Source organism: Platalea leucorodia, assembly GCF_965183815.1.
Source record: "Platalea leucorodia genome assembly, chromosome: Z".
Taxonomy (NCBI): domain Eukaryota; kingdom Metazoa; phylum Chordata; class Aves; order Pelecaniformes; family Threskiornithidae; genus Platalea; species Platalea leucorodia.
Genome location: NC_138858.1, coordinates 24,537,346 through 24,563,909, shown reverse-complemented (window position 1 = coordinate 24,563,909; position 26,564 = coordinate 24,537,346). Strand labels below are relative to the sequence as shown.

The window sequence follows — 26,564 nt, the reverse complement described above, 5'->3', positions numbered from 1 at the left end:
GAGCTTGCTAGCAGTGCATATGGTTTGGTTTTGGCTGGCATAGAAGGATGAGATGATAATCAGTTGTACCTTTTTTGTGTTTTGGCACACTGCTTTCTCTGTTTGCATTACTTCAAGATTTGGCAGAGGACAAAAATGAGTAATTGTAGAATGGTGGTTGTGGTGGTAAGTTACATATTACCTCTTCTGTGTCGAATTCTGGTGTAAAACAAAGTTTGTGTGTGGATTTGAAACTGTCTTAGTTTTTGTGCAAGGCCCCTTATACCCATGATCTTGAAAACACTTCTTAATTCTTTTTCACAGATACCATGTGGATGGTTTAATAAACTCTGTTCTGCATCCTGGTGATTCTGTGGTCCAAGTTCAGAAACTGATTCAGTCTCCTATGGTGTGAATTGGCAGTGGTGGAGTGATTCGGGTAGGTGACTGTCCAGATGTGTTAAAGGAGATAAGAGGAAAGAAATATTTTGGGTGCACTTAATGTTTCAGTTACTGTATAATGTGCTAATAATATCGTCTCTCATCCTCCACATGTAAGAATGACAAACTTTTAAGTGCTGAGTTTATATTACAGTACTTGTAGGGAAGATGCGTAAGAATTGTGGTTGCTTTCTGGAAAGAAGCGTTGGCGTTATTCAGTGCAGTGGCATGGTCTGTCGCACTTGGGTCACAGAACATGGGCTGCGTGTCTGTGGTTTTAACATGTTGATATGGCTCTGTGTGAGCACTTGTGTATAGGCAACCTGGCTTTCATTGCCTCTGCTATAATTTTCTGCATTATTGCAGCATACTTTGAATGCTACATAATGTATACAAGGCAGTAACCCATTTCACGATAATATGTTCAGGTAGCTCTATGCAAAAAAATAAAAACAGTTTCAAACAAATACTTCTGCCCTGGATATGCTAACTGAAATGCTATTATCCTGTCTAGAGAAAGGTTAATATGAGTGGGGTGTTGTTTTGGGTTTATTGTTTGGGTGGGGGGGGTGGCTTTTTTTTTTTAGTTGCAAGCAGGTAGTGTGTTGGTTCTGTATGCTTGTTACAATGTTAGTGGTACATTTGGGGGGGGCTGAGACTGAAGGTGTTTGGTTGGTTTTTTTTGGTTTTTTGCTTTTTTTTTTTTAAACTTATTTTTAATCCCATAATTCAACAACAGATGCACATAGCTTCTCCTAAAGAACTATAGAGACAACATAACCAGAATGATACGGTGCTTTTCCAGTACGTCAGTGCTTAACTGAAGCGCCACAAATTTCTTTACTAGATCACAGTGTGTTCTGATCTTAATATACTCGAGTAGGATCTCCAGCAGAATAAGTTTGATCATCATATACTGTCTTAGTCCTAATTAGGACCATTGTGCAAATGCATTTTTCACTCTGCTCTCTCCATCTCTTGCTCTGATTCAAGAATGTAGGTAGAATACACTCACAAATATTTGTAACTATCCACAGAAAATGTTTGACTTCTGAGAGGGGAAATATTTTAATAGCAGAAATATTGTTTTAAATGCTTTATTGTAGAAATGATGTGCCTGGAAATTGAGGTGCCTTATGAGATTTAAATTGGAAACCATTATGAAAAGATAGTACAAGTGTTGGAACTTTTGCTTGAAAACGAGTTTGTGGGGAAAAGAGTGGGTTTTAATAAAAAAGGTTAGTAAAGACGAAAGGCAAGAATATTTATTTGGAGGAGCAGGTTTTATTTTTTTGAGAGGAGAATCCTAATTATATTTATTAAAAGCACTTGATACTTTGTGTGAGGGCTTCAGAATTATTGTTTCTGTAGATCCTTGGTTATAGAGAATCGGCTGAAGTGCCATTTTTCTCTATTAAGCTTTTGAGACTTCTTTCACAGTTCTCTGACTAGTGAGTGATACCAAGAAGAACTTGTCACAAAAGAGAAGTGATTTTATCATGTGGATAGGCTGAGACTTCTAATAAGCTATCGCTGTCCTATTTGCTGCCAAGCTAACAATAACAAAGCAGGGAGCTCAGGCAATAGTACCTGGCTTGGATTTGGAAAGGGTACTTTCCTTTGTTATTCATATTGTTCAGTAACATTCCCTAATACATATAACAGAATAGGCTGATACACGTGTTTGAATGTTGAGAATAATTTTGAATTGCAATGTTGTTGCAATAATCCCAGTTTTATTGTGGATCTACTTGTTTTCACATTGAAACACTTATTAAGTCTTACTAAGGTAATTCAAATGGAATGGTTAATCTAGACTTTTATTTTTTTGTTGCTTTGCAGTAGTTTGCTCTTATTTCATGCCTAGTCCCTTTTTCACTCCTAGCTGTTGGCTCATTGGCAGACTTGATGAATGAGCCTTTATTGGGGGAAGAAAATCTCTACTAGCTAAAAAGAACAGAATTGGAAAGCAAATGCTGGCTTTGTGATAGGCTTGTGGCTGCAGGCAGATCTTGAATAGTTGAATTGTAAAGTATGTTATGATGAAGTATTTACTGTAGGTATCACAAGAGACCTAGTAAGTGTTTCTGATGTTTTGTGATCCTCTTGGATAGAGGCTTCTTAATGCCAGTTGAGTGTGTGTCCTCCAGCTTCGCAAAGTTTTGTAATGAGTAGTTTTCTGGAAAAGGTGCCATAATTTGTCAAGCTGCTAAATCCACAATGAGCACACTGCTAAATGCTTAGGTCAAACATGAAGGTAATCAATGTGTATTTACAGGTACTGAAATACATGGTGAACATACAGACCATAAATGAGTTCTTGTGTATAGCTGAAATATATGAAAGAAACTTAAGACCAAATGTTAAAATACTAAAATTTTTCAGATTTTTTTTTTCTTTTTGTAATCCATACTCTGTCTAATAGGTGCATTTGACAAGTCCCTGAAATCTTCACTTGTACGGAGCGTTGCAGCTTCTTTTGCAATGGAGCCATATTGCGTATTTGGTCTTCTGACTATGCATTATCCAAGGAGACCGTTTTGAAGCTATGTGTAATTAAAGTCAGTTAAGGAAAATCCTATTTCATTGTCTTGCCACCAAGACTTCCACAGGACCCCCTGTATCTCATCCCCTGGTATTCTTGTGGCTCCTTTATTTCAATAGGTTTTGGAAATGTTCCAAGCTTATTACGTAAGCTCTGGTTTGCGTATTTACTCTGTGAGCCCTCCGGACTTGCTGATTCATTTCTCTTGGTAGCAATAAATGCTGGCCCAAATCTCCCTCTTCCTAGTCCTATTGGCAAGTTCTGGCATGAAGTGCCAGCTCAAACTTACCTCAGGTCGTTCAGCTATGAAGGTTAATCCAGTCAGCACGAGATGTTGGCAATGCACTTTGGGATCCTGTCGGTCTGTCGGCTTGTTGTTCCCTGTAGTGCAGAAGAGGTATGGACAAGCTGTCTCAATAGGTGAAATGGTTCTCAGGCCCATGGGCATTTCAACATTAAAATATTTTAGACTGCCTTGCTGAATGTTATTTTATTTTAAGGACTTATGAAGGATAGTAGTTAGTTTGTCACTTGAAATGTGTGCACTGCTAACAGAGTCTGTCTAAAACAAGATTAGGTTATCAGAGGGTTGGCTTGTGTGATAAGCTTCCTGGTTGTCACATAGCCAGAACTGGATATTCTAAGGGAAACTGTGTTCATCCTGACTGCATCTAGGCAAATACGTTTAATTATGTGCAAAGGCGAGGTATTGGGAAACTCTCTCTCGCATTGCATAAGCAGTTCTTGAATCCTATTTGTCAATTCAGCAACTAGCAAATAAAAAACTTCTTATACAGTGCCATAAATGTGTGCGGTTGTTTCAGAGAAAAAGTATGTAGAGGATACTTCTAACTTATTTAAATAGCATGGCGCATTCTGTCTTCCTCTTCCTCTTTCCTCTCTCGTCTTCTTTCCCAGCTACATTGTTCAGTGGAGACAGAATTAAGCGCTAACTAATTTACGCGAGCAAACTTCCTTTTGACAGTTGTCTTTGAAGGTCTTGGCTGGCGCAGTTTACTGGTTCAAGAATGCCTCTGCCTATTTCTTCAGTTAAGATGTGGCTTCTATGTCACTCACAGACCTCATCGCCTATTTCCTCCTTTTCTTTTGTTTGTTGGTGTCATTGTTGTCATCTGTCACCCTGCCCCCCCCCCCCCCCCGATTTTTTCTTAGTGATGTAATTGTATCCATTGCGATATGAAAGTATTTTTTCCTGCTAACTGGAAGAAATGATGACAAGGCAGAAATGGGTAGTAAAATGCTTTACTTCTAATGATGTCTTAAGCAACTGTGGGGAGCTGTAATGGATGTGGCATAGTTAGTTTTTCTGACAAAATACTTTCTTTCATATGAAGTACAAATTGTACATGTTTACAGGTTTAGTTGCACAAGTTTATATGAAGTATAGATTTCTTCCAGTAGTGTTACTATCCCTGGAGGATCATACAACAGTGGTGTGGAGAGCTGCACAGACTGATGTATTATAGAACTCCACATCAGTGTGAGAAATACTGGCTGTCATTAAGTAAGAGCAGAAAATGCAGCAGGCTAGTTTGCAGCTAGTCAGCCTGCAACAAGTTCAGGCCAAAGAAGCCTTGTACACAGAAAGCAAGAAGAATGAGTTGCTTTTAATTTGTAGGGAAGGGGTAGTATGGGAAGAGTGCTGTGTATTTAGGAATATATCCAATTACCATCAAGTTGTTAACCTGCAGATTTCATGTCCATAAAGATCTTTAGCCATCCAAGGCAGACAAACTCATTCTGAGGGAATTTACACCAAGGCAATTGGAAGACAGTAATGTATAAATGAACAAAAGGCAGGTGCACAGTGTTTGGGAGGTCCAGGTGGTCTTCTGACACGTCTCCTGCTGGTGAACCAATGAGGACAAAGGCAGATGATGATAAAAGTGAGATAGCTGACTAGGTAAGTGGTGGAAAAAGGGTGGGTTTCCCTATTATGAAGCAGTAGCTTGGTTTTAGGGCAAAAAGAGATGACAGATTTTTCTGCAAAGATAGTAACTTGCAGTGAACATCAGTTACAGAGGAGAGGCAAATAGAATGGCTAATAAAACGTGCAGAAAGGAAAAACCAAACTTTATTCTAATACAAAAGCAAGATATTGGAAATACTGCTCATCAAGGACTGATTAATAATTCCAAGGATCTTTATAAAGAAAAAAGTGTTAGGTACTCAGTTTGAAGGGAAAAAGAAAGCTTATGGTTGGTCTGTTTAGTATCACCCACGCTTGGTAGGAAGAGTGATGTGTTCGATGGTTAAAATAGCTGCCTATAATTTAGGAAGGGCAAAGTGAGGGAAAAGGATAGTGCTATTTTGATTAAAATAGCTTTACCTATTTATCTATTTTTGACTTTTGAGAACTGAAAAAAAAAATATCCTTGTTAATTGGTATTCTCTCTAGTAAGGCACAGCATAAATAGCTTGCTACGGACCATCAACTTGCAGTCATGCACAGGATGACTAACTCTATAAGTACAGGAAACCTAATTTTTATGTGCAGGTGGTCTTGTACTGCTAATACTAAAATGTTCATTAAAAAAGATCATGGATGCAATATTCTTAGAAGTCAGTGTAGAAGGATTTGGAGTCACACCTGTCATTGAAAGGTGCCAAGTAACCAATTGCGTATTTAAAACCTCTTCGTGTTTGATAAAGTATAAATGACTGTGAAGTGATTTTGATTGTACATTATAAATATAAAGTTTAATCAGCAGCATTTATTTGTTGCTTTTTAAAAAGAGCATTTGGAAGCAATTCAGCCAAATCATCTGTATAGAAATTCCTTTTCTACTCCAGTTTTAAAGGGAAATCAGTTAAAGGGTGTTTTACTAGATGCTTAGAAAACAACAAATCTAAAACAGGGTAATGTCATAGTAGTGAAAAGTGTCCATCTGTTAATTAAATCAAGGGGGAAAAAGCTACAGCAATGAGTTATGGGTTAGAAGCTAAAGATTGCAGAAAGTGAGGGATGCAAGAAGTCCACCTAAAATATATCAGATGCTAATGCTAGGACCACTAAGGTGCTTGAGAATGAGATAAAATATACCAACCCTTTGTTTTTTATATGCTTAACAGTTATATTTCAGTTGCTTGGCAAAATAGGAGACTTTCATAATTGAGAAAATTGAGAAGAACTTGATGATCAAACCGACTCCTTCGTAGGGTTGTTCAAAAGACAAGTGGCTCACTTTTTACATTTCTTGATCACTCACAAAATTATTGTATTATAGTCATATAATTAATTTGATTCAGTCTGGGTTTAGGTTAGAGGATTCATATTTTCCCTAGTATATAATTTTAAATAATGTTTTATTCTTATTCTTCTTTCCTCTCCCACTTGAACCAGTTGCATAAGTGAGAAAGGAGCGCTGCTTATCTTTTGCATGTAACTGTTGCTGTTTGAGGGTATGAAATTGCTTCATCTGTCTGTCATTCTTGGGTAGATAAAGAAGCCCCTGTGGTCTTTTTGCTAGTACCAGGCTACGGAGAACTCGAGCTATTCTCTTGCTCAATTTAGATGCTTATGTGGCTGCTGATCATTCTTCATTCATAGAATCATAGAATCGTTAAGGTTGGAAAAGACCCTTAAGATCATTGGGTCCAACTGTTAACCTAGCACTGCCAAGTCCACCACTAAACCATGTCCTCAAGCACCACATCTACCCATCTTTTAAATACCTCCAGGGATGGAGACTCAACCACTTCCCTGGGCAGCCTGGTCCAGTGCCTGACTACCCTTTTGGTGAAGAAGTTTTTCCTAATATCGAACATAAACTTCCCCTGGCACAGCTTGAGGCCCTTTACTCTCATCCTATCGCTTGTTACTTGGGAGAAGAGACCAACCCCCACCTCACTACAGCCTCCTTTCAGGTAGTCGTAGAGAGCAATAAGGCCACCCCTCAGCTTCCTCTTCTCCAGGCTAAACAAGCCCAGGTCCCTCAGCTGCTCCTCATAAGACTTGTGCTCCAGACCCTTCACCAGCTTTGTTGCCCTTCTCTGGACATGCTCCAGCACCTCAATGTCCTTCTTGTAGTGAGGGGCCCAAAACTGAACACAGTATTCGAGGTGCAGCCTCACCAATGCCGAGTACAGGGGCACTATCACCTCCCTGGTCCTGCTGGCCACGCTATTTCTGATACAAGCCAGGATGCCATTGGCCTTCTTGGCCACCTGGGCACACTGCTGGCTCATGTTCAGCTGGCTGTCAACCAACACCCCCAGGTCCTTTTCTGCCAGGCAGCTGGTGCTAAAATTTTAGCTGGTGCTAAAATACAGACTTCAAGTAAAAAGTATTCCGGACTTATTCTAAATCTCTAGTCACAGTTACAAATGTGTTCATTTGTTTTGGAGTTGAAATACCTCCCCTCTAACCCAGTGGAAAAACTCTGAAAGTTTGGACCTGTTGGAGTGGGTCCAGAGGAGGGCCGTGAAAATGATCAGGGGGCTGGATCAGGCTGAGGACAGGCTGAAGAGTTGGCGTTGTTCAGCATGGAGAAGAGAAGGCTCTGAGGAGACCTTACTGTGGCCCTTTGGTACTTAAAGGAGGTTTATAATAAAGATGGGAGGGACTCCTTATCAAGGAGGGTAGTGATAGGATGAGAGGTAATTGTTCTAAACTGAAAGAAGACAGATTTAGATAGGTATTAGGAAGAAACTCTTTACTGTGAGGGTGGTGAGACACTGGAACAGGTTGCCCCGAGAAGTTGTGGATGCCCCCTCCCAGACTGGATGGGGCTTTGAGCAACCTGGTCTAGTAGAAGGTGTCCCTGCCCATGGCAGGGGGGTTGGAACTAGATGATCTTTAAGGTCCCTCCCAACCGAAACCTATGATTCTATGAACACATGGAGGTGGTTTCTACAGCTGTTACTGAGCTAATCGGAGCATGAGGGACAAAAAACCCACCTTCTTTCAGGTATCAAGGAAAATGCTTGACTATTGCCTTCTGTCATTGCTCTCGGCACATATCAAGGTAGAATTGTGGGCTGATTCCCATAGTTTGTTCTTCTCCCTGTTGTATTGGAAGACAATCAGGAGTTAAGAGTATTTCTGCTTTTGAGTTTTATGTTCCTATTAATAAACAGCACAAGAAATCACAACAGAATGGATGAGGAAGCAAAAGAGATGACTCTTTAGGGGCTCTCACCTTTATTGAGGACTTTTTCACTGGAAGGATCACTTGTAGAGCAGTACTAGGTCTCTGAGAAACCTTGGACTGATAAGAGATGTTAGCAACCCAACCAAGTTTTTCTTTTCCCTTATTTATATGTCTTTCCTTATTTTCCTTTTTATTCCCATACCTCTTTAAGAGAGAAAATTTTGACTGAGCGTAAAGGCTCCTCTTTTAAATTTCCCTCATTTTGAAGCATGTCAGCTGTAGTTTTCTTTACATGTGCATTTAAAGCAAACAATAACTGATTGGAGAGAGAGATGTGGTTTCTGTAGGGAGCGATTACCCAGGCATTTTTACATCTAGCGAGATTTAAGTTTAAGACTCATTAGTCTTAAACTAGTGGGTGTTAGATAAATTGGTTAATCTCTGTCTCAGTGTTTGCTATTTTGGGTTTAGACACTGGCCTCCCATGTTGAGAATGTTTCTTTCTTTTTAACTGGAGTGCTAATAGCACTACTGCTGTCTTAACTGCTAGCGCTCATTCTGGTCTCTATTTTTATAGATAATGCTGTTAGCATTTATTCTTAGCCCAGTCTCTTATTGGTGTGAACACCAGACAACTGTTAACTTCAGATGTGTTATTTTCTAGATCTACATAGTTTTACAGGAAAACTGGACTCTGTGTGTTGTCATAGAGCGCATGCATTAAAACTATGTTGAATGATTTTATCCATGACATTATCAGTCTGTCTCGGTTCTGATCCCTTAATGGTATTAAAATGAAAGCTGGTATCTAGAATGGAATTAGTCCGTTCATCTCACTACTGATCTCTACTACTGAGATTTTGCTGTACTAGAAAAAATTTTTAGTGCTTTTTCAGCTGTTAACAAAGATGGCTGGCATGTTAAAAATCAACCTGTTGGAAAAGGTTGATTTTATTGCAGTTCTTACTGCTAGACAGAATATTGCACAGACACGTCATTTAATGCAGTTTAATAAATGTCCATTTTTCTTTCTAAGAATTTAGAATTGCAGGTAAACAGGTGATTTGCTTTATCACTATGAAAGCTTTAAATACAGACTTAATTGTTTTGTCCAGATCTTGTATTGGCTTGTTGGAGAAGATCTGGAAGGTCCAGAAGAATTTGTTTTAGATTAGATTAAACAGATGTCAGATTGTTTTTAGAGCTCACATCCGATGGTTTCCTTCTTCACTCAGAAGTGAGAATGGAGCTGTATCTAAAAACCAGAAGACCCAAAAATCTCCGTTGTTTGGCTATTAGACATAATAATGCATTTCACATATTACTGGAAGATCCTGTGAACTGGAATGGGCAACTACAGTAAAAAGGATTTTGGAAGATGCGTGAATATAATCTTCAAAATGCACTTTAGGGCATGTGGCTTGGTAGCACTTCTATCGATACGTGAAGGGCACATTCCTCCAGGCAGTACGTTCTCCAAGATGCCCCTCCAAAGAATGGGAAGTTGTGAATGAGGAGAAGCCTGTTGGGGATTTGCAGACTACGCACCAACAGCAGTTTCTGCATGTTATGCTTAAAGCTGTGTTAGTTTAGAATGTTTAATAAAAAGCCATTAAGAATTGAGGCAAAACAACCCTCACTGTAACCTCATTATCAGAGGGAACACAGCAGACTCGTATCGTGTTCTTTTCCAGACACTGCCACCTTCTACCCAGGGTTTTAAATAACAATTGCGTTCTTGTTTTTTCAGATTCAGAAACTGTCTCTGCATTGGTTCAATTCAAGCCGAATCTGCAGAGGGTGGGGTTTTTCTTTAGACAGAAAAAACTAGGACTATGCTCCATAGTTGAATTCAGCATATTAATTTCCTTAAATTTTCTTGTGAGCTGGGGATTAATACCTTGCAGCTCTGTGATTTCGAATGATAGAAATCTTTATTACCTTAATGAACTATTTGCATTTTAGTTCAGGTGACTTGTGGTCCTGGATTGTTCTTGTGTGTTAGAGGAGGATTGTTATCCTGTTACATAGTAAAAATCCAGGGGAATTTTATACTTCTGTTCCATCCGTGAAACAAATCACTTCTAGAACAGTGTTTGCAAAATGTAAATTAGCCTGCAACAGGGGTCTGGGTAGCTTTAAATTATATGGTAAAAAGTGACAATCTGCTCCTTCATCGTTGATTCTCAGGCAGGTAGTGAGGAGATCTGACAGCAAGCCAACGCTTCGTGTTTAGAAATTGGCTCAAACCATGAGATTAAGCAGCAGTATTAATCTTTTCAAGAGTAATGTGATAATGTCACGGGGAAACGGATCATACCTCAATGGCAGATGGCACATGCCTGCGTGAAGTGTAATAGAGTAAAAATATATTTTGGTTTGACGTTGAATATGGTTAGTCACAACCAGTAGCTGTTGTGGTTAGTTATGAATTTAATACTGATTCAAACAGGAAGCTTTAACTTCCAGTAAGACACCTGTTCAATTGTTCACAGCTTACTAAAAAGTTCTAATACCAGACGCTTGCCTTGAGAGCGTATCCCTACTTCAGATCAGTGCATTTTTAAAAATTCCTATCTCTGCGATTCTGCTTTGTTCCTGCTCCATTATCTAATTCCTGTTTTGAATATAGAATAATATCATGAATATATTATTCCTCCTAGTGTCTTCCTTTGTTATTGGTTATAGAGAACATTGACGTTCAACAATTGATCTTCATAATGTGCATATGGGGTGAGTTAATGATATATTATGATAGTGAATTGATGTTCACAATAATTGGCAATTGAAGCTATAAAAAGTATCTGGCGCTTCTTTTTTCTTTAAACCCACTCAAACAAACAATAACACCCTAATATTGTTGTATCACTTTGTACATTAAGAGCACAGCTGAGGTTAATTTCATTCGTAGCTATGAATGTTCAGCAGTTTTGCAAGCAAGTTCTCAGATTGCTAGTTGTTTCTGTAATCAGACTGGGCAGTGACGTCTCCTAATTCAACTTTGTAAAGCAGTGAGAAACAAAATAAATGCAGAAGGAAGTAAAAGGTTCACTATAGCAATTGTTAATTGGAAAGTTATGCCTGTACGTGTGTGGGGGGGGAAATGATGTCTAAAAATAGGTTTAAGTGTTGTTCAACTAGCACTGCTCACCTCTGCCCTGGAAGGAAAGGGAACTCAGGAATTTACATACCCTAACAATGACTTGGCTGGTAGAGTGAGATCTATAATTAAGTATGCAATTATAGCAATGGTTTGCTGTTAGTTTCTGCTATTTTTTAAACAATTCTAATTTGACATCTCCATTATGCTATAATACTGTGTTTCTGAAATACAGGAAATGTAAAACATTCATCAGGTTCCTAAAACCTATTTTCAAACCTGTTTCAGACAACTACTAGGTGGTTTTTGGTTCTAACAATTTAGTATTTTATGCATAATTTGATAAATTCAAATATAAAGCCTCAGCTCATTAGCAGTTCAAACTGTGTTGTAGAATCTCCGGGACTAGCCAGTAGAAATAAAAGGCCACAGGCACAAGACAAATTTGTGCATTTAGAGTGCCACAAACATTCACAGAATCTGTAAAATTTGAATTCTGCCTGTGCCTAGGTTTCTGCTGCAGCATGTATCTACAGCCTTTTGTATTTTAATAATCTGAAATAGCTCTAGGATCCAATTTTGTGCATAAGCTGTGGCATAATTGACAAAGTGTCTGCCTGATACAGGAGGTATATCGAGAGTATGTCTGTCTGCGTAGGTTTCAAATGGGGAGAAATATACCACCTCTATTGTTCTTTTTAATGGGGTATAGGTAATAGGTTGTTTGTCTGGGGTGTTGGAAACCTATACTTAAATGTTGTCCAAGAGGACTTGAATCTCAAGCATTTGTATTTTAGGACAGGAGTGCACCATGTGACAATCTTGGGGTCATTCAGATGGATGACTCATCCTGGGACTTGTTTGATTAAGTTTCACAAGTTGCTATTGGAAAATTCAGTATAGAGTTAAATATTGTGCTCAAAATCTTTGCCAAAGGTTCTCATGTTCAAAGGTTTGTGCACTTTCTCTCATGCTTGGTAGTCATGCTCGCTTTAGATAACTTCTGTCTTCCTCATATTAAGTAGTTAACAGCTTATCTGTGTTAGTGAGTCAGAATCTACTTAATGCAATATTTAGCCAATCACTCCTTGCTCACAGAAGTGTGGGTGTTGGGTGCCACCAGCATTGTATACACGCCCATGGTCCCTATAAGACCTGGTGCCCTATTTCTTAAGTACTGTGCAAATAAAATTAGGTAAGTGCCTCCCTAAAATATTTCAATATCTAATAAAAGATGTGGGTGTGATAAAGTAGAGGAGGGAAAAGGCTTTACGTGATGAATGGCAGTAGGGAAAAAGAGACAAGGGTCATGATAGCAGCATCATACAAGTTAACCACCTATTTCATTTAGATCAAATGTGTTCTTTCGAGAAATGGTGGTATACATTCTGGTGTAGTATCGTGTGTCTGATTGACTCAGTTTCATGTTTTTAGTTACAAATCTTACTACTGATTAAATTGGTATATTCTATCTCTTAAGTACGCTTATTCTCTTAGTCATTTGTTTCTCAAATTTTCCACATTCCTCCTTTTCCCCCGTCATCGGTTTCTCTTGTGCTGCTGTGAAAGAAGGCTGAGGTCTGGGCACATTTGCTGTGGCTAACAATAATAGGCCTGAAAAGCTCTGACCATGTGGAGCTGTCACTGTCTGGGATCCATGTGCTGATGGGAAACTCTTAATAATGGGGCGGGGGAGGGGAAGGGTGAATGGAAGGGGGTTGCATAGAAGCAAAAGGTGAGGGCACCAGATCTAAATAGTTTTCTCATGGATTTGCAACCACTTTTGTTATCCTGAGTGCTCATGTCACATTGTTTGTGGTGCTAATTGGCCTCTTGATGTGATGTAGGTATGTCCAGTCCTCTCTAAAGTTGTTGTCAATTCTGTAGCAGCAGTGGAAATCTTTGAAATGGCTGAAGCATGGGTGAGAGTTGTCATAGCTTACAAGAATGGGGTTTTTTTTGCTTTTTCTTTTTAATTCCTAGATGAAGTCAAGTTGGATTCTTTGTGTTACCACTAACAACAAAGCTTCCTCAGGCTTAACTAGACCTCAGTGTGTAGCTCGGCACAGCTACTCGCTTATAGTCAGTGAGTTAGCGCAAATGTCACTTAGAAAAATAACTTGGCAAAGAATTGTGATAGTGCATGGGATGCAGACTGTTGCTGTTCTGAGACCTGCTGGTTTGGTGGTCCCAAAGCATGGTCTGTGAGGTCAAGGTAAGTAGTCCAGGAAGCCGTGTCTCCTTGATCAAATACTTCAAGTAGCTTTCTGTTGTGCATGGTTTGTTTCTTGTTTTTTTGAAGTTCAGATATGGCTGTATTGCTTACTTGAGAGACAAGAAACAAATTGATGTGAAAATAGATCACTAAACCTGCTTATTTTGTGTAAAAACGAAACCAAAAAACAACAACAACCCCAAACAAACCAAACCAAACTACTGTATTAAAAAAATACAGTGTTTAAGGATGCCAGATATATGCTTGGTTTTAAAGCCTTCCTAAAATTCTTAATTTTTAGCATTAAGTTTGGAGTATAAAATCAGTGTCATATCTCTGTTTTCTCTGTTTTCATTCCTGGCTTGGCCTCTGGTTATTTGGGTTAATGCAATGGAATCACAGTAACAGAGCCAGTAAACATCAGTAAAGACTTAAGCAGAATTATTAACAAGAGTATACAGTAACATTTTAATCCTCCTCCACATTTGCTGTTCTGCAAAGCAACCTTAGTTTATAGAAATTAATAATTTGCCTCTCTGTGAACACTGGACCTACTTTGGTGAATGTATTTGTTACTTCCTGTAAAGTAGAAATAATTTCCAATTAAATAGTGATTTCTCTAATTTCGTTTCCATCCACAGGCCATCTTGATTCTATAAAGGGATTTTCCTGATACTTTTATTTTCATGGTAGGAAAGGATACTGGAATTACTGTGAGATGGAGCATTGTATATCATGAATTCATGAATGATTGAATCAATGTGTGATTATTCAGCTGCTTTAGTAAGACTTGGAAAAAGAGTATCTCAAATAGCAATTATGTTGACTTGATAATTTTGCTAGAGAGGAGACACAGAAACATGTATCTCCATGGTTCATGAAAAGCACTAAATCTCAACTTTCTCCCCTGGAAATGTTTCCAAATAAGCCAACTGACCTGCTTCCTTTTGTACATACTGACATTGACCTTAACTCAAAGGTAGCTTTTCACTTTGTTGGATCTAGCATTCAAGTTGGCCTAATGTGGTAGTGGTGTCGGTGGGTCGGACCACATGACCTGGAGAGGCCCCTTCCAACCTGCATCATTCTGCAGTGCTAGTTACTTGGGGCAAACAGTGGAAAATAGTGCTGTACCTTGGGGTTTTTAGGGGGAATATTGGGTTTAAGGTTTTTTAAATTAAAAGTTGCAATATGATTACTTATCTGCAACAGCTAGGCCTTTTGATGGTGTTACAGATACAATTGTTTATGCTTAAGAACAATGTTATATTTAATTCCTGTTATAGAAGAACTTTTCAGAGCATACATGCTGAGGCTTATACTTTGAGAAGCAGGCATCTTGATTCACAAATGATTCCTTGAAGTTTTAAGAGTTAAGAAACTCCTCCAATCTCGTGCACATGCATTATAGCAGTTTCTCACTGGTGAGATCAAACTCAGCCATAGTGGTCATTTCTGCACTAATTGCACTACTATAAAGGGGGATTTTTAACCCCAGGCAGTTTTTCTAAATCTAGGTGTGTTTATTTTGTTGCAAAACCACACTTTGCACTCAGAACACTTACACAGTGAGAGTTTTTGCAGCTATATCCACACAGGTGAGAGAAATAATTTGGAAATAGTTCCTGTAAAAAAAAATTGAAGTCAATTTTGCAATCTTCATTTATGCCTTGGAGACCCTTCTTTGACCAGCTTCCCCAAGGGAAAGCAATCAACAACAAAAATCAGCAGATCTGATTCATCTGCATATGTGCAGGTATGAATGTGTTTCCTTAATCGTCTTGTCCAAAAGTGCTGTTACAGTATTGTAAGCAATGAAGAAAGTTTCATTTTGCTAGCCTCTAGGCATTTCATTCAGTTTAAGGTAATTAGAAATATCTCTAATAGAACTGTAGATACTCTGGCAAAACAATGAAACTCTTAATATTAAACTACAATTCCTATAGCAAGTTAGCCAGTCAGGGACCTATTAAAGTGCCTTTTCCATTCCATTGTTGTTGATAAGCATACCTGTATCCCTTGGCAGAACATTTCTCAACTGGATGTCCCCTGCAGTGTACCAACAGTGGTGCCAAATACAGGTTATTTTGGGGCATACTGGAATCAAATGTGAATCTTTGTGTGCTCACTGAGAATGCACCATCAGCTGTCCTCTTCCTGCGTTGAAGGGTTCTGATTGTCAAGAGCTGTGACAGCATTGGTGCTAGGAGGTAACAAATCCTCAAGTAGGTCAGTCTCATGTGGCTTAAGATAGTACATCATAATTAACATCTTGGACTCTTCCACCCAAGACAGTGGAAAGATAGTGCTGGTTCTGAACCATCTCAGGTTTTCGTCAATGAGACAATCTGTGCAGCAGAGATTGTTTCTTTGCTTCACTCTAAATGTCTGGCTTTGGTAAGTTTTGGTAAGTTACTTTGATCAGTACCAAAGTAACGAGAAACACCGAGACATGGTGACAGCATCTGCTTCCAGGAAAAACATGATGCACTGTTTCTTGAGAATGGTCTTTGGATCCTTTGTGTCTCCCTGGTCCTCTCCGCTCATCCCTCCCTGTTCCCCAGCGTGCAAATCCAAGATTAGGTATACCGTCTGTGGTGTACAGACCTTCCTACTTTGTGCAAAATGTCTGTTTGATTTCACAGGTATGCTATCTAGAGATAAATATTTTGCCAGCTGTGCTGATTTCCTCAATCAAGATTATATCTTATTCTTTTTTCAAATGTATCTCACTGTAAGGCACACGTTTCTCACCTATGTAGCAGGTTGTGATTAAATAAGAATCTTGCCAGTAACCACTGACAGTAAAACTTTATTACTGTTGTGTATGAAATAATTATGTGCATCTGTATATACTCCTCTGACAACTTAATAAAAATATTTTATTAACCTTTGTTAAAAAGGTTATGAGTATCCTTGTGCAGGCAAAACCTGCTTCATTGACAATAGTGATACCGATTGTGCATGCGTTTGGACTTCCTTGGTCTGCTTGAGAATGCCTCATCTTCCTGGTCCCTGTTCCAAAAGGAAAAAATATAACTAATCTCAATGCCCTAAAATTGTTCTTGGTTTGCAAGATGGATGCTAGTGCTGCAGTGTGGGATCTATTTCTGCTTAATGTGCGTCTTTGCTATGGATAATCTTGATCAATCTAAAATCTTTTTAGCTGAACATACCTTCTCAGTGAACATGAGTGGATGTTTAAAGGGCAAGCATAGATAATCTGGTTTCTGCAATACTCTCCTGGAATTATTTAAAGAAATAATTAAATGTTTTTACTGTTCTCACTATTTAACATCGAGGATGGTTATCATGGGCCAAAGGCTGCCTGAAATGGTGCTGAAGCAAGCAATTCTTAAGATTTTTATTTCCAACCCTTCCTTAAATGAAGAGCCTAAGTGTTGTGATTTCCCCACTCTCCTTTTTTTTCTTTTTCTTTTTTTTTTTAAACAGACTGGAGTGGGTAAAAACCGCTTGGGGATTATTCATTGTCTTTCAGTGCACTGAAATAGAACCCTGTTTCCTGATCTGTTTTGTGAAAATTTGCCACTAGTATTCTGGGTGCATCAAAATCCTCCAATAACCAATGGAAAGAATGATGAGGGTTTGAGGAGAAATGTATTTGCATGAAAATTATATTAAGAAAGATAACTTATTGAGTCAATTGCAGGTCTCGCTCGTCTAAAACCATTGGTAAGCTGGAACTGAAATACTTAAAGATGTGAGCAGCCGCCAGGGTACAGCCAGGCGATCAGAACAGCTGTAGTGGAGCAGACCGGCAGTCCCTCTGGCAAGCGTTTTCTAGCAGCAGTTGGGTTATACCCAAGGAAGAGTAAGAACAGGATGAACACATGTGATAGTTCCCCCAAGTACTCTCCCAATACTTTACGCTAAGTGCCTGGGCTCTTCTGCTGTGCCTTTTTGGTTGGAGGAACCTGACAGATACTGAGACTCAGTCTGATGTGTTTGATACTATGTGCTAGAGTAGGGTTAGGTAAGATTTCATTAGGTATTTTTACCTCGGGGGTAATTTATCACTATTCATCTAAAGCACCTGTTACCATTTCTGCAAAACAAGCAGGAAAGTGGTGATCTGAGCTAGTTGAGGTCGTGGTGCCTGGTTACCTGGTGCTCCTCCAAATACCCTATTTTCTTTGGGAGATTGTTGTGCTTTCCTGCAAACTAGACCTGGCAATGTGAATGTGTGGAGGCCTGGGGGGTTCCTGCTATTGCACACTCATCGGTGCTTATAGTTGTAGTTACTGCACACTCTTAGCTGTTCTCTTCTGATACAGGGTTAAGGTTATCTGACTCAGTGTCACAGTTTCAAGTGACATTAAGGTAACGTTGGTTGCAGTGAGTTCGTTGTTCTTGCCTGATTCTGTAAATGCTGTATTTCGTTCAGTGTATGACTGTTTAATCTTCAAAGCAGAATGACCTGAAATATCCAGGTGGTTGTGTATTGCTCTCTCCATGCACACACATCCCGCTTGCTGTATTATCTCCTCTGGATGGTTGTGATCGGATGAGTTCCTTGTGCTTGGTTTGGAAGTCTGCAAACAGTTCATGATTTGGTAATGGCTCCCTACCACTGGATTTTATTCTTCTGGGCATTTCAACAGAGGCAGCCTAACAGGTGTCAGGAAATGATGCAAGAGTAATCCCTTTTTGTTTGTTGTTTTTGTGATGATTATGGGGCTAGCTATTTCTTTGATCGTTTTTCTAGTCTGAATGCTCTGCCTGCAAAGTTCTGACCTTACACCTTTTTCTTTCCAGAGGCACAATCACCTGACTGTCCCACTGTCAGATCCAGCCCTGCACTGTCATATTCTCTGGATTAATTCTGTTTATCCTACCAGAGCTATTGCAAACCTGCATTTCTACTGTTTGGGAGCTTGTGTACAGTGCCTCTGAATAGCTTTTGTAAAGATTAAATAGTTTTTCAGTAGGAGCAAAGCGCTATGGGAAAGGAAGGAAGCATGCAGCCATGACAGTTTGACTGACTCTCTCCTAAGACCCCAGGTTTCAGAATCTGGTTTGATCCTTGCTGTCTTTCTTGATCTTTTAAATTGTCTTGAGTGCTGCTGTTCTGTATTTCTGAGGCTGGCTAAACTGATAGAGGCTTTCTTTCAGCAGGAAACTTGAAAGATTTGAGGCTTTAATATTACTTTTACCTATGTTACTTTTTCCCCTTGCTATTTGCATGTCCTGGTTGTCCTTCTATTGAGAATAAATGAATAGGTTTATTCAGTAGAGTGCATTGGAGTCATTTGTACGAATGCAGAAGCTGGCACCAGTGACCCCTGCATGAGGAATAAGACATGTAACATGAAAATTGGTTATAGTGCAATCCTGCTTTGACAATCCTGACTTCCTAAGGAGTTCATCGTTCTGTGATTGTACTGTTGCTTGCTTCTTACCCAAACCAAGCAACTTCATTTCTCCTGGAACAATTTTGATTTTAAATCTGTTCTAGGATTTTTTTGAGGACACTCTTGTGATGATTTTAAGATGGGCTGCTTCTGCATTTTATCGGAAAGATATGAAATATAGTTCCATTTATAGGTAAATCCTTTGAATGAAGCTACTACCTGTGCTCCCTACAATTTAAATTTTTTTCTAGGTACTACAAATTTGACAGATTATACTCTGCCTGACTCAGGTCCTTAGCTGTTCTACATGACTTGATGCTCAGTTAGATGATCTGTCTGGCCATAGTGACATTTAATCCCTCTGAAGATAGGTTCTACTTATGTCTTTGTTGGAGGCAAAATTTATCCTTTCCATAGGCCCAGCCATTAATTTTGAATGTGTTTGGTCGAATACACTGGATGTTTTTGTTTAATTTTTCTACTTCAGTGAAGATAACATCAGTGATCTGATATGCCTTACAAAATGTGTTGCAACTGTCTAAAAAATTCTTAAAGTTAATGATATAGAAGTGTGCTTCTTTTGTGATCTGTTGATTTCTGATGTATTCTTATTAACTTTAGAATTGTGCAAGAGATGTCTAGTATAAGAGATTTAATAATTTCATACAGCGCCTAAATTGGAGTAGAAATGAAACAACTTGGTAGACAGAATGCTATAAAAATTAAAGTAGGATAAAAGGCAATGTGTTGTACTATTTTACACATACGAAATTATCTCCCCCAAAAGTATATGTGTAATTTTTACTGTTTTGAAAGTCTTACAAGTTGTCTGAAATCTTAAAGCTACTGTTCATACACATGTGCAGCTTTTCTTTTAAAAAAACAAAACCAGAACTCTGAAAGCAAAATAAATATGCAATGCAATAAAATATCAGCTTGTTCTTATCTGGTAGGGATAGGGTTGACTAAAATTTTTGTACCTTTGTCTTAAACAGAATGTTGGCTTTGAAAGCTCAGGGAAGAAGCAGCAGAGAGAAAAAAGTAACACAGTGGTAAGTACATTATTTTTCTTTCCTCTGAACCAACTGCACAATATATTAAAATAGAAATGCTCTTCTTTATTCGTATGTTGTAAATCACCTCCAAAGCACTTGAATTTTATTCTGCATCATCTCTCATATTGTTCTGAAGGAAAATTTTTAGTTACAAATACCTGATGAAGAGCCAAGTGAATGATATGTATTTACATGTAATTGTGTGCATAAATAGAAAGGGGAATATATGGGGAAACTAAGTTTCAGGAAAATATTTCTGTTTTATAGCTCAATGTCCATTATTAAATGTTTTGGTTTGTGGAGCTTTAGCATTTTATACTGCTTTTTAAGTAATTTAGTTTTAGTTCTTAGGAAAGATAAGCATATTTTTGAAAAACTTGGATAAAAGATGCTTGAAAAAATGCTTTGAATGCTTGTTGAGCCTCTTGCTGTCCTTTCTGGTTTGCTGATCTAAAGCCTAGGTGAACATCACATCATGTCATTTCTCTCTTATTGGTGTATTAACATTCTTTAGCTAGAGAGCATACTTCAGAACATGAAAAGTATTAAGAAGCCAAGTGAAGTTCAATTTTCTGTTTAAAGCTCTATGGAAAAGCAGTACACGTTCAGAATCAGCTTTTTTCTTCGTTAAATGGTGCCAGTGCAGATGGCACTAAGTTGCCTTTGCCTTGTATTGTAAGGGTTTCTAGAGGCAAGTATTTCTCATTAATAGAAAGAATGGCCAATAGAATATTTTGTTTTCGGAGCTTCTCTATGAACTTCTGTGGAGGAGTTGTTATTGCGTGCCACACCCCTGCCCCCCGCGAAAAAAACTCCAACAACATATGACAGCAGCTTCCATCTGCTCTGATTTTATTAATAGTGATGCTCAGACTGTGGAAATGCTAATAAATATTGACACTTCAGTGACTGGAATTTCAGGACTATAAAATATCAGTTTAAAACATACATACAAAATCTTCTGCATATTTTATCTGGCATTGCTACAAACAGCACATACTTAAGAAGATGGAAGCATGTGCACATGCTCGCTTTTCCCAGCCTTTTGTGTGCTCTACAAGGCTGTAGGCTTTGTGTTGTGCTTTGGCATTCTCTGCTGAGCTAAGAAACTGTGCTGTTGCTGCACTGCCTCAGCTGTGCTTACTGCTCTGTAAGATTTGTTGCTTCCTATGGGCAAATGACTAGCAGTGCCCCTTCCCTTCCCTTCCCTTCCCTTCCCTTCCCTTCCCTTCCCTTCCCTTCCCTTCCCTTCCCTTCCCTTCCCTTCCCTTCCCTTCCCTTCCCTTCCCTTCCCTTCCCTTCCCTTCCCTTCCCTTCCCTTCCCTTCCCTTCCCTTCCCTTCCCTTCCCTTCCCTTCCCTTCCCTTCCCTTCCCTTCCCTTCCCTTCCCTTCCCTTCCCTTCCCTTCCCTTCCCTTCCCTTCCCTTCCCTTCCCTTCCCTTCCCTTCCCTTCCCTTCCCTTCCCTTCCCTTCCCTTCCCTTCCCTTCCCTTCCCTTCCCTTCCCTTCCCTTCCCTTCCCTTCCCTTCCCTTCCCTTCCCTTCCCTTCCCTTCCCTTCCCTTCCCTTCCCTTCCCTTCCCTTCCCTTCCCTTCCCTTCCCTTCCCTTTTAATTTTCATTGTTTTCTTTGTATAGAAAGTCAGGAACTTCTCCTGTTTGTTTCCATGGATCTTTTTCACAGCAACAGTGAAAGAAAATGGTGTTATTTAATGTAGAAATTAGTGGATTCTGAAAGCACAGCAGTTCTGAAGTATCTTGGTACACCTAGCTGTACCAAATAGCCGTGATTACTAGCTGTACAGTAGCTGTCATTATTTCTACTGCACATTTTTAAAACACACACAAAAAAAAAAAAAAGGATATGGTGGCTAGTGGGGGATGGAGTTCACTTCAGTATCCTACTGGGATAAATATTTCATGTTCCCGGCTATGTATTAACTTAAAAGTGACAAACACAAAAACCTAAACATGTTGGTTCCATAATGTAAAGGAATTCTTTAGCCATTTGAAAAACATCAGTGTTGAAATATCGAAATATCAATGTCATAGCTTTTTAAAAAAGCTCAGTTTTTTGAATATTCCATGAAGGTTTGAGGGGCTTCTACAGTTTCTTCAAATGTCAGTTTGTCATAGTAGATTTCTTGAATTTATATAGCTTTTTTTGATTTGGAGAGAAGTGGGTGAGACTCAAGCATAGTGGTTTTAAAAACCAGTTTATTCCTCTTAATGTTTTCTTAGTAACTCTACAAATACGTACCCGAAGAATATGCAATCAAGTCGAACATCAGAAACGAAGCTCGCATCTAATGCTAATCTCAGCAGCATTGTTAATGGTGTACAATTAGAGATCATTCTTCAGATGAAATGTTCCAGCAGCACTTACTTGGATAGTTTGGCTGTCCAGATGGAAGTTAGCTTCTAGGGCTGCCTCAGAAAAAGCGCAAAAGGAAACGTGTGAGAACTAAGTTGCAACTACCTGGGCTGCAGTTGTGTAGTGACGGGGGGTGTGTGTGTTGCTGTGTAGTTATTACGTCGTGTTAATATGAAAATTCAATATAAATATTAAAAAGCCAAAATTACAATTGTTTGAGTATCTGAACATTTTAAAATTTGTTTTTTACTGTAAACCTAACCTATAATTTTTCTCATTCTCTTTTTTTTGTGTTTCTGTAATGGATCTTGCCTTAAACTACAGATCTGCACTCTCATATACCAGTGCCTTACTGATGCCTTGGTCTAGGATTATAAAAATATTGAATATTACTGCATTTCAGTTAAAGGCTGTACTTGAAATAGAATATTTTATTATGTAGGTATTTGCCAAGAGGTTTTTTGCTTCTTTTCTGAGTTTAAAAATAATACTTTTGTTGTTTTGTTTTCACAAAGTCAATCTGGTTTTGTCATTGTTAAGCTTTAGGCATGATAGGGCCAAGTACTGACTGCTTTGTTGTATTGCTGCTTTTTTACAGTCACAGAAATTAAGAGAAATAAATATTCAAAAGATTTCTTTGATATACTCAGGGTGGGTTTCACTTATAGTAAACTCCTCAGGTTTGTTTTAGCATAACCAGTTTAGATAAATTTCTAAGCATAAGCAGTTTAGATAAATTTCTAAGGTGAAGACCTTACACTTGTCCTTGTTGAACTTCATAAGGTTCTTGTTAGCCCACTCTTCCAGCCTATTCAGGTCTTCCTGCAGGGTGGCTCTCCCTTTGAAGCGCCCACTTCCCCACTCAGTTTGGTATCATCTGCAAACTTCATCAGGGTACACTTGATCCCATCATCCAGATCACTTAGGAAGATATTAAAAAGCATTGGGCTCAGTATTGATCCCTGGGGGACCCCACTTGTGACAGGTTGCTGGTTTGAAAAGGAGCTATTTACCACCACCCCCCTCTGGGTGCAGCGCGTCAGCCAGTTCCCCACCCACCCCACGGACCACTTGTCTAGACCATAACAGATCAGTTTGTCTAGGAGGAGGCTGTGGGAAACCATATCAAAAGCCATGGAGAAGTCCAGGCAGACAATGTCCACTGCTTGCCCCACATCGACCGAGCAGGTTACTTTCTTGTAGAAGGCGATCAGGTCTGTGAAGCACAATTTGCCCTTGGTGTATCCGTGCTGGCTTTTCCCAGTCGCGTGCTTCATTTCACTTGTGATAGCCCCGGGAGGATTCGTTCCATAACTTTCCCAGGGACTGAAGTAAGACTGATGGGCCTATAATTTCCTGGATCCTCCTTTAAGGCCTTCTTGTGGATAGGGGTGACATTAGCCTTCTTCCAGTCTTCTGGGATGTCCCCCGATCTCCATGACTTCTCAAGATTATGGAGAGTGGCCTCGCAACAACATCAGCCAGCTCTCTTAACACCCTCAGGTGGTGTCGTGGTTTAGTCCCAGTCAGCAACCAACGACCACACAGCTGCTTGCTCACTCCCTGGCTCCCGGTGGGATGGGGGAGAAGTCGGAAGAGTAAAAGTGAGAAACTCATGGGTTGAGATTAGAACAGTTTAATAATTGAAATAAACAAATGTAAAATAATTATAATAATAATGATAAAAGAACATACAAAGCAAGTGATGCACAGTGCAATTGCTCACCACCCACCGACTGATGCCCAGCCTGCCCTTAAGCAGCAATCGCTGCCCCCCGGCCAACTCCCCCCAGTTTATATACTGGGCATGACGCCACATGGTATGGAACAGCCCTTTGGCCGGTCTGGGCCAGCTGTCCTGGCTGTGCCCCCTCCCCGCTCCTTGTGCACCTGGCAGAGCAGGGGAAGCGGAAAAGTCCTCGGCTGGTGTAAGCACTACCTAGCAACAGCTAAAACATCAGTGTATTATCAACATTATTCTCACACTAAATCCAAAACAACACTATACTAGCTACTAGGAAGAAAATTATCTTTATCCCAGGTGAAACCTGGACAGGTGGATAACGTCAGGGCCCATCAATTTGTAGGGGTCAGGCTCCTGTAATGTTCCTCCTCCTGTTGTTACCATTCACCGTTGTTGTTTCATGAGTAATGCCTTTTATTTCTTTTGCTCTGAATGTTGTATGTGAGCAAGTACAATGCGTTTTTTGGTGTTCCCTGCCTGCGTGAGGACATGCAGCCATGGATGCAGTGGAGCATTGTTTTAATATCAGGAGTGGGGAGGCTCAGACTACAGCTTCATGTTAAAATGGTGAAATGGTTCCAAAATCCCTTTTATTTCCTACCACTTGTTCTCTCCCCCAGAGTGCAGCACCGCAGTTCATTTATTTGTACTGACCTGAGTGTTTGCCAGTCTCATTCAGTGAAATGAATGACATAACCAATCCAGTTTTGCAAAAATTTTTTTTCTAGACGAGACAGAAAAGAAATAGCTTGGATGAGAGGGAGGAGGAGGTGAAAATACCTTAACTTGGCATTGTCACCAAATGAGGCTTCGACACCTCAACCAGAGAATGCCAGTGCCACTTACAAAGAGTCAGTCTCTTCACAGTACGTGCTGTCTTTTCATGTTCGGCTCCTTGTCAGTGGCCATCAGGTTTGAACCATACTTCCCTCTCCTGAAGAGAACAAGAAAAAGGATTTCAGAGAAACAAACTTCCATCTAGGGTTTGCCGGGTGCTGGTTGCTCTCTGTTAAATTAAGACCTCAACATTCCCATCCAAGAGGACTGGATTGATTTTAAGGGAAGGCTGAACCAACCCTTAGCGCCCACTCCCAGCTTCTTTACATGATTTGCTGGTGAGCAAGCGGTGGTAAGTAATTTCTGAGGTTAAAGAATGAAGGATAATTGCATTTGTACTTTACTGTAAGAGCCGAGGATGTTTTGTGTTCCTTAAAGTACTAAGATGTTTACAGTTTCCCCAAATTCATGAGGACTAGTGCTGTCGTTTGCTGGAAGAGATTCATTTAAGCTGTGCTGTGAGTTTTACAATATAGTGTCTTTCATCAACAAGCCAAATAGCCTGTGTCTTGGTATCTTCTGTGGTGTGTGTTGCTGCTTTAAGAAGAGAAAAAGCTTTAACATCTCTAAAGACAGACTGGTTCATGTTTTTGTGTCCAGTATGGGAAAGTTCATTTCCTACTGATTATTTTTTTTATTTTTTTAAATGTAGAGGAAGTAATGAATTCTTTGGGTTTGTTTTCTTTCTTAGTGGATTAAATAAGATTCTTAATAAACAACTATTTTTTTTAACTCTTTGTTTAAACAGGAGTACGTTGGGACTTCTGTCAGTTGGCCAAATAAACCTTCTTGTATTTGTCAGGTTGCCTGTTAGGTTACGTGCTGCCCACCACAATCTTTCCCTTTCCTGTGTTTATACATCCTCAGCTCCATAATTCTGAACTTTTTTGTAGATAGTGGAGTGGGCTAAAAAGAACATGACCAGATATTTTTGTGCCTAGCTGTTTGTGCCTTTCTGCACAAACATTTGATAGCTGGTTTCATTTTCAGCTCTGCTGCTGATGTAACTGGTAAACACCCTTTTGAAAGGCTTGAGGGGGGAAAAAAGTGCTTTCACCAGCTTAGAGCATGAGCGGTCACATCCTGTTAGCATCAGACAGGAAATTTAAGGGACGAATGGTACAGTGAAACTATTGCTTCTAGAGCAAATAAACAGAGATTAGGAACAAAATTACTTAAATTCTACTTGTAACAAGCCTGAGTTCAGAATTTTCAAAAATGTGATACCTGCGGTGCTGTGTGTTTTGGTTTTTAGGTTTTTGGCTGTATTTTGGGGTTTTTTTTGGTGTTTTTTTTGTTTTTAAATGGTCATCAAAGCATAGGTAGACATGTGGTCACACAAAAATGTCCCATGAGGTTCTGGCAGATTTGCAGGTGCTGTTGGGCTGCCAGGTACTTGGATGACTGGAGTGTGTAGGGAATCATCAAAGAGTTCCAGGAGAGAGTGATGTTTCACTGGATGATGCTGTCTCTTTTGGATTCATATTTAGTGTTGTTGCTGTTGCTCTTGCTTGCTTTCATTGGTGATGGTCTTTCAAACCTGTGCTTTGCTTTTCTGCTTCCAGTGATGTTGTTATTTTCATTAAAAATGTTTCACTCTTTATAGATTGTATTGGGTGTAGGTGTAGGTTTTGATAGCAGGGGGGCTGCAGGGGTGGCTTCTGTGAAACCTTATCGCTCTCTGCAACTGCCTGAAAGGAGGTTGTAGTGAGATGGGGGTTGGGCTCTTCTCCCAGGTAACAGGACGAGAAGAAATGGCCTCAAGTTGTGCCAGGACACGTTTAAGTTGGATA

General features: G+C 39.5%; 1 protein-coding gene across 6 annotated transcripts in view; it reads left to right on the top strand.

Annotated features, from left to right (window-relative positions):
- The first annotated feature begins 3,072 nt into the window (after positions 1 to 3,072).
- LOC309602773 (uncharacterized protein) overlaps positions 3,073 to 26,564 on the top strand; it is a 57,841-nt gene continuing 34,349 nt past the window's right edge. For 4 of the 6 annotated variants that reach the window (XR_014230712.1, XR_014230713.1, XM_082336681.1 and 1 more), the window contains exons 1-2: positions 3,087 to 3,362; positions 19,762 to 19,818. Coding sequence is in view for 4 of the 6 variants with exons in the window: in XM_082336681.1 (XP_082192807.1) it covers positions 3,297 to 3,362; positions 19,762 to 19,818 (123 nt within the window). In the remaining 2 variants the exon portion in view is untranslated. Of the gene's footprint in view, positions 3,363 to 19,761; positions 19,819 to 26,564 lie in introns of all 6 variants that reach the window. The other 2 variants (XM_082336678.1, XM_082336679.1) reach the window with 2 other exon arrangements.